The 10,956-nt window shown below is 47.6% G+C and overlaps 1 protein-coding gene and 1 pseudogene across 5 annotated transcripts in view; one reads left to right on the top strand and one right to left on the bottom strand.

The window, feature by feature from the left end:
- Nucleotides 1-1,409: 1,409 nt before the first annotated feature.
- LOC128569901 (nuclear inhibitor of protein phosphatase 1-like) lies at nt 1,410-3,324 on the top strand (annotated as a pseudogene).
- A 2,304-nt stretch (nt 3,325-5,628) lies between these two features.
- The window catches only part of FBXO10 (F-box protein 10), a 67,411-nt gene continuing 62,083 nt past the window's right edge, over nt 5,629-10,956 (bottom strand). For all 5 annotated transcript variants that reach the window (XM_053568529.1, XM_053568556.1, XM_053568519.1 and 2 more), the window contains 3 exons: nt 9,339-9,652; nt 8,071-8,252; nt 5,629-7,098 (listed from right to left, as the gene is read on the bottom strand). In XM_053568529.1, the coding sequence (XP_053424504.1) occupies nt 6,924-7,098; nt 8,071-8,252; nt 9,339-9,652 (671 nt within the window). In that variant the 3' untranslated portion in view covers nt 5,629-6,923. The remainder of the gene's footprint in view (nt 7,099-8,070; nt 8,253-9,338; nt 9,653-10,956) is intronic.

Raw genomic sequence — 10,956 nt, 5'->3', positions numbered from 1 at the left:
GAGTTGTCATAGAAAAGAGGGAAGGGATGTCCTCAAAATACAGAGAGGATTTGGTACCACCATGGGGGTGATGGGTGGGTAGGTACAGAGCATGTTGGAGTACTTAATACTTGAAGAGATCAGGGAGGGTGTTCCCCAGTGGTGTTGACTAAGGAAAAATCAGATGCAACAGGCTTTCTTGGGCAGGTCTGGTGTGTTGTGGGAGAGCAAGCCCTGTCCCCTCCAGCAGTGCCACCTTCTGCAAAGTGTCTCATTTTCCCCCAATCACAAAAGTGAGAGCGGGTGTCCTATCCTCCCATGTCCAGCTGTTATGTGTCCTTTTCCTGTTACCTGGGCCCCAGGGAACAGCCCTCCACATCTCTCCTGCCTACCAGCTCTTAACATTTGACAGTGAATTTTTACACACTGGTCTTAAAAAACATAACTCAGAACCTCTATTCCTTTTGTATAAAATAGGGACAGTGACCTCACCAAGATGGTGTTCCTTACTGATGGAACTTCAGATGATTTTAGGTGACATAAAACAATTACAATGGTTAGGCTAAACTGCAGTAACAAATGACCCTCAAATGTCAACCTTCAGCAAAGGTTCCTTTGCTTGTGGTACACATCTGTCAGCTACCAATAGCTGGGACCTGGGCCAGTGCAGGCAGCCCCACCTGACCAGTGATGCCTATTGGTAGAGGGTCAAGTGATCAGGGCAAGTCATGTTGACTTTTGAAGCTGCTGCCCAGAAGTGATTATTAACCCCTTATACTCCTTCATTGGCCTAATGGGGACACATGGCCACTATTTTTTTTTTTTTTTTTTTGAGACAGAGTCTTACTTTGTCACCCTCAGTAGAGTGCTGTGGTGTCATAGCTCACAGCAACCTCAAAGTCTTGGGCTCAAGCCATTCTCTTGCCTCAGCTTCCTAAGTATCTGGGACTACAGGCGCCCACCACAAGACTCAGCTATTTTTAGAGACCAGGTCTCAGTCTGGCTCAGGCTGGTCTCAAACCTGTGAGCTCAGGCAATCCACCTGCTCAGTCTCCCAAGTGCTAGGATTATAGGCATGAGCCACTGTGTCCAACCACATGGCCACTCTTGACATTAATGAAATGGGATGTGTAATTCTCCCTGGGAGGGACAGCCAATATTTTAAGTACTTACTGCAGTTGTCAAATATTTTCACTGTGATAGTTTATTTTACTGTTAATTAGAAAACACTAGTTGTTCATTTATGTAGTGGCAATAAAAATCTTTTCAGTCTAGAAACAAAGATGTGTTCCTGTATGGGATGCTGAAATAGAAAAGACATTAGATAATAAACTAAAGAAATCTGGCTCGGCCCTGGTAGCACAGTGGTTATGGCATTGGCCACATGCTCCAAGGCTGGCGGGTTCGGCCTGGGCCAGCTAACCAACAATGACAACTGCAACAACAACAAAAACATTTATTTTTTTTTTATTTAAAAATTTTTTTGAGACAGAGTCTCACTAGGTTGCCCTTGGGAGAGTGCCGGGGCGTCACAGCTCACAGCAACCTCAACTCTTGGGCTTAAGCAATTCTCTTGCCTCAGCCTCCCAAGTTGCTGGGACTACAGGTGCCCGCTATAATGCCTGGCTATTTTTTTGTTGCAGTTGTCATTGTTGCTTAGCTGGCCCAGCCCGGGTTGGAACCTGCCAGCCTCGGTGCATGTGGCCAGCACCTTAACTACAGTGCTACAGGGGCTGAGCCCTATAGGTTTATTTTTTATTTAATTTTTGAGACAGTTTCACTTTGTTTCCCTTGGTAGAGTGCCATGGCATCATAGTTCACTGCAACCCCAAACTCTTAGGCTCAAGTGATCCTCTTGCCACAGCCTCCCAAATAGTTGGGACTATAGGTGTCTGCCACTATGCCTGGCTACTTTTTAGAGATGGGGTCTTGTTCTTGCTCAGGCTGGTCTCAAACTCCTGAGCTGAAGCAATCCACCTGCCTTGGCCTCCTAGAGTACTGGGATTACAGGATAGCTGTAACAGGATAGTTAACAGTAACATACCAGTGTTGGTTCATTCATTTTTCACAAATGTACATGACTAAGATGTTCACAGTAGGGGAACCCTGAGGTGCAGAGGGTAGTGTGGGAACTCTGTATTATCTAGCTGCTCAATTTTTCTGTATTTTTAAAACTCTTGTAAAAAAAAAAAAGTCGGTGCTTTGGGCCCGCCAAATGGGAGGGGGAGACGCAAGATGGCGGCAGCCGCGAACTCAGGCTCTAGCCTCCTGCTGTTGGACTGCCCGACCTGGGCGGGTAAGCCTCCTCCTGGTTTACATCTGGATGTAGTGAAAGGAGACAAACTAAATGAGAAACTGATTATTGATGAGAAGACGTATTACTTATCTGGGAGAAACCCTGATTTGTGTGACTTTCCCATTGACCACCAGTCTTGCTATCGGGTACACGCACTGGTCTACCACAGCATCTGAAGAGTTTTCCTGATAGATCTCAATAGTACAGGTGGCACTTTCTTAGGTCATATTCAGTTGGAACCATACAAGCCTCAGCAAATTCCCATCAATTCCACAGTCTCTTTAGGTGCATCCACAGGGCATACACGCTGCATGAGAAGCCTCAGACATTGCCATCAGCTGTGAAAGGAGATGAGAAGAAGAGTAGAGAGGATGATGAACTCAAAGGCATACTGGGACTTCTAGAGGAAGAAACCGAGCTTGATAACCTGACAGAGTTCAACACTGCCCACAATAAGCGGATTTCTACCCTCACCATTGAGGAGGGAAATCTGGACATTCAGAGACCAAAGAGGAAGAGGAAGAACTCACGGGTGACATTCAGTGAGGATGATGAGATCATCAACCCAGAGGATGCGGATCCCTCAGTTGGTCCCTTTAGGAACATGGTACAAACTGTAGTGGTCCCAGTCAAGAAGAAGCGAGTGGATGGCCCTGGCTCGCTGGGCCTGGAGGTATCCAGAAACAGGTACATGCAGAACTTTGCCTTCAGTGGAGGACTCTACGGGGGCCTGCCCCTGACACACAGTGAGGCCGGCTCCCAGCCGCATGGCATCCACGGGACAGCACTCATCGGTGGCTTGCCCATGCCATACCCGACCCTCGCGCCTGATGTGGACTTGACTCCTGTTGTACCGTCAGCAGTGAACACGAACCCAGCACCAAACCCTGCAGTTTATAAGCCTGACACTGTAAATGAACCCAAGAAGAAGAAATATGCATAAGAGGGTTGGGCAGGCAAGAAGCCCACACCTTCCTTACTGATTTGGTATTTTTGGTCATGGAGAAGGGTGGGATTGGGTGGGAATGGGGTAGAAGGGTGATGGGGAGTTAATGAACTAGGGAGAAAAACTTGCCGTGTGTGCAGTTTCGTCTTTCGGAGTGTCTCCTGGGGTCCTAACCATGTAACGTTAAAACTGGGGTGGGGTTAAAGTGTCCCATAAAGACCTGTCTTCAGAACACTTTCAGTGTAGAGAAAGTTTTCGTATAACCTCTTAAATAGACTGCCCAGGCTCTTTCCCCAGCCTTCGGCTACCTCCTCCTTTCTAGGATATTTTTATGGAAAAATCAGATATCCCGTATCCCAGCCCTTTAGGTTGACTCCAGAGCTGTGGAGGTTATAATAGTGTCACTAGCCTTGGGGGGTCCAGCTGCCTGATTTATATCTACTATCCTTCCAAGTCCCAGGTAGCAAAAGGGTTGCCATTTTGCTTAGAAGGCTTAGAATTCTGTAGTTAAGCCAAGGTTTAAATTAAAAATGTTTTCTTGGGTCAGTGGTTTTGAGGTCCAGTAGTTAGGGTTTTCTCTTTTGTCCTTTCTGTTGGAATGAGAACGTTTTGGTTTTTCTTCATCTGTGACCAGTGCCATAGACACAGGTTTGTAGTTTTTAACTGACAGTATTGTTTGAACTTTACCTGTTTTTCTTGTCAAACTTGAGCACTCCATTTGCTGAACTTTCTTATTTAATTCCAGAGTACTATCCTCTATTCTATGGCATTACTTTCCTTTTTAAGTGTGTTACGAAGGCAATTTTTAAAGGATATGACCAATTAGGGCAATTTGAATTAAAAAGGAAAAGGTTTTACTTTGCAAGTAGCTGATGTCTCTAAGAAGAATTTTTAGATGTTGACTTGGAGGCTTTTCCCCCCTGGATTGAGACCCTGTTATCCAGAGCTCCAGGTCTAGACCTGCTGACACAGGAGACGAAGGTAGGAAACATTGATAAGAAGTTTTTTGTTTTTTTTTGTAGAGACAGTCTCACTGTACCACCCTCGGGTAGAGTACCGTGGCGTCACACAGCTCACAGCAACCTCTAACTCTTGGGCTTACGCGATTCTCTTGCCTCAGCCTCCCAAGCAGCTGGGACTACAGGCGCGCGCCACAACACCCCGCTATTTTTTTGTTGCAGTTTGGCCGGGGCTGGGTTTGAACCCGCCACCCTTGGCATATGGGGCCGGCGCCCTACTCACTGAGCCACAGGCACCGCCCCCCTATGGTTTGTACAGAGATTTGTACATTTATGTAATAGGCTTGTACAGAGATTTGTACCTTTGTGTAATAGGCCTTTTCACGCTTCATGTGTAGCTTTTTACCTGTAACCTTTATGACATTGTAAATTAAATGTAACTTTCGTCAAAAAGAAAAAAATCTAGTAAATTGGGTGGGCATGGTGGCTCATACCTATAATCTTAGCACTTTGGGAAGCAGAGGTAAGAGGATTGCTTGAGGTTGGGAATTCAAGACCAGCATAACAAAGAGTGAGACTCCATCTTCACAAAATAGAGAAAAATTAGCTGGTGTGGTGTCACATACCTGTAGTCTGAGCTACTTAGGAGGCTGAGACAGGAGGATCACTTCAGCCCAGGAGTTAAGAGTTTGCTGTGAGCTATGGTGATGCCACTGCACTCTAGAGCTTGGGTAACAGAGTAAGACTATCTTAAAAAAAAAAAAAGATTATTAATTAAAAAAGATACGACTTATAGAAAAATATCAAGTACTAACTTTTTTTTTTGAGACAGAGTCTATGTTGCCCTCTGTAGAGTACTATGGTCTCATAGCTCACAGCAACCTCGAACTCTTGGGCTTAAGGGATTCTTTTGCCTCAGGCTCCCAAGTAGCTGGGACTACAGGTGCCTGCCACAATGCCCAGCTATTTTTTGTTGCAGTTGTCATTGTTTAGCTGGCCTGGGCTGGGTTTGAACCCACCAGCCTTGGTGTATGTGGCTAGCACCGTAACCACTGTGCTACAGGTGTTGAGCCAAGTACTAACTTCTTAAGTGACATTTTGATATGGCATAAATTTTAAGATACCGAGTAACTGAAGTTGGGAAAATGTGTCCATGGACCTGAGGATGACCCTTTGCCTGTCTGGTGATCACAGGCAGCTTGTACCTGTTGATCCTCACAAAGATGTGTGGGGCAGGCGGGACTGAATTACCAGCCTGAGACACTGAGAGGTGCAGTTCTTCCAGATTCAGATCCAGAACCATCATGGGAACAAACTGAACTGACAAGGTTGTCCCCTTGATTCTCCTGTGTCCTTTAGAGGTAGCAGTGCTGGGCCTGCATGGAGCCACCAGGGACTCCAGTGTATACCCAGTAAGGAAAGGCCTGCCAAAAGTGTCTCTTTTAAAATATAGAACTTTATTTTAGTTACTGAGATTTTCATCAATACTTAGTTCAGAAAAGTCATTTCTTAAAAAATAATAAAGGCAGCATTTTGTACAGCAACATTGGGGCCACCAAACAGAGTGCAAAGGACAGTGTCAGGGATAGGAGCAGTACTCTCATGCCCACGGTCCTTAGGGAGAGGCCAGTGCCCCTGGTTCCCTCCCCATTTCCATCCCACCCAATAGAGCAGCACCGAGGGCCTGACAGAACCAGCCCAGCCAGGAAGCCATCAGCCAAGTGTAAGATAGCAACCCCAATGTGCTGGTGAAGGCCCCACATGAAAGGCTGAGTGGAAGGGGGACTGTTCGGGCTGAGCCAGCCCTGCATCCAGCCCCCTTCCTTGAGCAATGGGTACTAGCCGCTGGCTCTGGAACCCTGACACATTCACAGTACAGTTCAATAAAGCCCTTTGGGAGCTGGCCTTGCTTCCCACACTCAGACCACTGTCCCTCCTCTAGCCCAGGGCTAGGATCTGGACAGATGTGGTCTTACCTTTAAGGAGCTCACAGGCAAGTGGGCAGGACAAGTAATGGACCTGGATAGCTCCAAAACAAGGCAGAAAGTGCTCAGTACCCTGAGAGGGAACAGAGAAAGGGCTACTGGGGCTCAGAAGGTGGGCAGGGGGTGGCAGAGCTATGTGGGACAGCAGTGTCTGAGCTAAACCTTGAGGAACCAGTGTAGCCTGGACACATGGAGATGGTGGAAAAGGCATGCCAGGAGGAAGAGGAGAAGGAGAGAACATGAGCCAAGGCACAGAGTGGGGACACACAGCAGGGTCAGTAAAGGCCAGTGCCCATCCATGAGAACATGGATACATACCAGGGGCCCTGGCACTCCCACCTCCACAGGATTGTGCCCAGGAGGGGTGGCTGGTGTGTGTTCACGTGGGATTTGAACCCTCCTCAGAAGGCAGTAAGCTAATGTCCTCCTGAGTTTGGGAGCTATTTGAAGACGGAGTAGAGCTCAGTATGTGCCTGCCCATCCTGGCCCAGCACCTGACTGCAATCCCTGGCTGCCTGAGAGGAGCCTTCTGTCATACACTCCCCCTGCCCCATCATCCCTGGGTAGGCTTTCAAGAAGGGCTCCCATTCCCAAGCCCCTTCCTCCCTTGCAGGTCCATGTCCAAATCTAAGAGAATTGTATCCATGAGTAAAACAAACTCATTTTCTCCAGCCTCCAAGGGCAGGTTTCTCAGGCACTATCTGTATCGGCTCCTCTGAGCCCCTTTCAGGGCCTGGGCCTGAGGCAGGTCTTTGTCCTCATAGGATGGTGCAGAAAATGCTGCGGTTGCTGTGGTAACCACCTTCTACATGGGCTGTGATTCTGGTCGCCATGGCTGTCATCTTCTGTCCACTGTGGGCTGCAGAGGGCCCTCGGAGAGAGTTTTCAAGGTGAGGGCGTGCTGGTGGGTTCACCAGGCGCCATGTATCAGATCTGGAGGTACAAAACAAAAATCAATGAAATCTTTGCTCTACAGCATTTCCCGAGTGCCCTGCACAATCTTAGCTTTTGATACCAGATAATGGATCCAGGTGTTTAAATGTAGGTGTAGGTTTTGTCTCTCTGATTGGTGTTAACCAAATAGGTGGAATGTGTGAAACTAAAGGGCATAAGTCCCACTTTCCAAGTTCAACTCTTCAAGGCAAAGTTTCCTCTATGGGCCTCAATTTCTCCATCTTTAAATAAAGATCTGGATAAGATCAGGATTTTTTTTTTTTTCCAGAGATAGAGTCTTGCTCTGTTATTCACACTGGAGTACAGTGGTATGATCATAGCTCAATGCAGCTCCAAACTCCTGGGCTCAAGCCATTCTCTTGCCTCAGCCTCCCTAGTAGTTGGTCCTCAGCCCACACTTGACACAAAGCTAAAGCATAGGCCTTTTTCTGACCAGAGCCAAAAGTAGAATTGCAAGGCGCAAGGGTAACAATAATTAATGGGCCTAGGCCTGGCTTCTCCAGTGATCTTACTGTGGTTCTAGAACAGTGGTCCCAACATTTTTGGCACCTGGGACCGGTTTCATGGAAGACAACTTTTCCATGGATGGGGGTGGGGGATTGTTTCAGGATGATACAATTGTATCACAATTATGTACTTCAGATCATCAGGCATTAGATTCTCATAACGGCTGCACAACCTAAATCCCTCACATGCACACTTTACAGTGAGGTTTGAGCTCCTATGAGAAACTAATGACCCCGCTTATCTGATAGGAGGTGGAGCTCAGGTGGTGATGTAAGCAATGGAGAGAAGGGTTGTAAATACAGATGAAGCTTCACCTACTCACCTATTGCTCACCTCTTGCTGTGTGGCCCAGTTCCTAACAGGGCACAGACAAGTACTCATCTGAGGCCTGGGGATTGGGGATCATAGTTCCAGAAGACTGGTTCAGGCAACCTAGGAACTTACTTTTTCTTGAAGACCAAGAATTTGTTGTTTTGCATGATGCATTCTTGGTTGTTTGAGATCTGCTGAAAGATGGTCTTGTTGGTTTTGCCCTGGAAGATGATGTTTTCCTGCACCAGGGCCTTAGCACGACCTCGAACTGCAATGCCATAAGCTCGGAATGAGTGGATCCGGTTCTTTATTACCTAGGAGAGGCAGCCAGAGGTTGTCACAGACTGTTAGAGGAGCCAGGCAAGTCAATTATTAGTTATAAAACTGAGGTGTAAGAACATGCTAGGTAAGTCAACATATAGCCATAAGAGAACAAACAAGCGTATGGGGAACAGCCTAGGAGACCAAGGAAGGCTTCCTAAAAGAGGTGACAGGTAAGCTGTAGGAGTTTATCAGATGCAGAGCATGGAGAGTTGTTTCAGGAAGAAGAAGCAACGTACAAAGGTCTGGCAGAGAGGGGAGCAGGTGCCAGAAGCCAGGGCCACTGACAAGCCAACTGGGGCAAAAGTTATGTTCCTCTCTCCCCTTCCTCTGAGGTAAGGCCTGTCAAAGTCAATGACTCATGAAACCATGGAGCTGAAGCGTTTGGGATTATAATTCCACAGGGCAGGAACCAACTCTGTTGGGCTCAACACTGAAATGCTAGCACTCAGCACAGTGCTTTGCATATAAGTGCTCAGAGCTCACAGTCCTCTGGTAAAGACAAACAGGTAAAGGAACAGATCCCAAGTACTGTGGAAAATGCTCTATGAGGTAGGAGTGGGCTTAAGCATCATACAAATCCAAAAGAGGGGCTCAGACAATCTGGGTGGTGGTGGTCAGGGAGTCTTCTTGAAGAAAGAGACAGCTAAGCTGTAGTACTGAGGTACAAAGGGGACAAGGGGTGTTCTGCCTATAGAGGGAACAGTGTGTGCACAGGCCCTAAGGCAGGATTTCTCTCCTCATTAAGGATTATTTTGTTAGGGAGAAAGAGTTGAAATAGCCCTGACCTTGACTGGGACCTGGAGACCATAAAGCTGCCTCAGGAAGCTCCCAACACTACAAATCTAGGAAGGGACACCCCCACCCCTCAACTCTTGTTCATCCTTCAGGGCCCAGTTCATATGTCCCTTCCTGTGAGAAATCCCACTTGCATTTCCCAGGTGAGTTTTGGCAGGAGGGATGATCGCCTGCAGCACCAGAGTGCTTGTGCTTCTGCTTCTCAGCAGAGGACCAAAGGACTGTTCCACAGCTGTGACTTGTGTTGGTACCACATGTCACACACATGCATACATACTCACCTTAGTGTCAGACCTGGGCAGTAGCTGCAGCCCACTGCCCCGGTTGCCAATGATGTCATTTTCAATGACAACAGTGCTATCGCCCTTGGTGATAATGCCATGGCCTCTGTTGTCATAGATACCATTGCCCCGGAGCTCCACCTTGCACTGGGCCTCGACCTTGACTCCGCTCTGCCGGTTGCAGGAGATGCTGTTGTTGGTCACACGGGTGGGCTGGCTGCTCTGGGCCACAGTGATGCCTCTGTCCCCATTAGCGTGGATCACATTGGTGATGACATGCAGTGCCTCACTGCTCTGGACATAGAGTCCCGAGGCTATGGACAGAAGGTTTGGGGAAAGCAAAGGGTGTTCCCAAGGTCAGCCCTGATAGCACTAGTCAGGAAAAGCCTTCCCTGAATTGTGCACCCCAGGAGAGTTGTGGAGAAAAAGAGGCAGTAACACTCAGTGCCAGACCTTGGGTTTACATCTTCCAACCTGATGACAAGTAGGAGGACGAAACCTAGGAGCATCAAATAAACTCTGTGCCTTCTCAACTAAGTCAATATCAAATGTAGTCAGGGAAACATGATGTGTGAAGACTACTATGGCTTAGAAATTATGGAGCAGCACCTGTGGCTCAGTGAGTAGGGCGCCGGCCCCACATACTGACGGTGGCGGGTTCGAACCTGGCCCCGGCCAAAAATGCAACAAAAAAAAAAAAAAAGGAAATTACGGCCCTCTGGCATGAATTCCTGTACTTGTCAACTCCTACACCATCAGCATCCTACCACTACTTGCATCTTTTGTGATGGGGCGCTCACTATCTTACCTCCTCAAGGGTGCCTAGTCCACCTCTAGACAGACAGATACATCTACTAGAAGGTTGTTTGGCTTTGATTTCTGTCCCATAGTAAGCCAGAATCTGCTAAAATGTGTTAGAAATTTGGGAAAGGAAAAATAGTGTTTGGGGGTTGTATATACGTAGAGACACTAAGTATATACACAAAATCAGCAAGATTAGGACCTTATGACTTGTCCAGAAGAGAAAGCATGGCGGCCAGGCCAAGCAGTGGGGAGTAAGAAGACTCTGCGGTGGGTATACCCACCCGCCATGAGAGCAAGAGGGACAGGGCAGCACTAGGAGGAGCCTCATGGAGGACACTGGGATCATGCAGGAGAGCAGCCTGGGCTGGAGTCTGAACCTCTTGGTAGCACTTGCCTCTTGCTTAGAACAGCAAAAATAAGAATCTGTGAATGTATGTGCTTTGCCTGTCCTACTGGGACAGTACATGGTCACATGGAGGAAACCCTGAATGCCTTTTCTGAACAAGTGGGTTGGGGCTGCTGGCTATTGATCTCCCTGCCCTCTGCCATTGCCAAAGGAAAGAGCTTACCAGGGCTGAGGAATCTATTCTTATTAAAGCCTTTCCATCAGCCTCCACCCTACAGTGATTGTGATAGGCAGTCAGGTTTAGGAGCCCCACAGTTAGATCAACTCTAAAGTTTTTCCTTTTTATGTATTTATTTATTTATTTTTGAGACAGTCTTACTCTGTCACCCTGGGTAGAGTGCCGTGCCATCCTAGCTCACAGCAACCTCAAACTCTTGGGCTCAAGCGATCCTCTTGTCTTAGCCTCCC

Source organism: Nycticebus coucang, chromosome 2 (assembly GCF_027406575.1).
Source record: "Nycticebus coucang isolate mNycCou1 chromosome 2, mNycCou1.pri, whole genome shotgun sequence".
Lineage (NCBI taxonomy): Eukaryota > Metazoa > Chordata > Mammalia > Primates > Lorisidae > Nycticebus > Nycticebus coucang.
The sequence above is the reverse complement of the archived record's forward strand: the minus strand, read 5'-3'. Positions and strand labels throughout refer to the sequence as shown.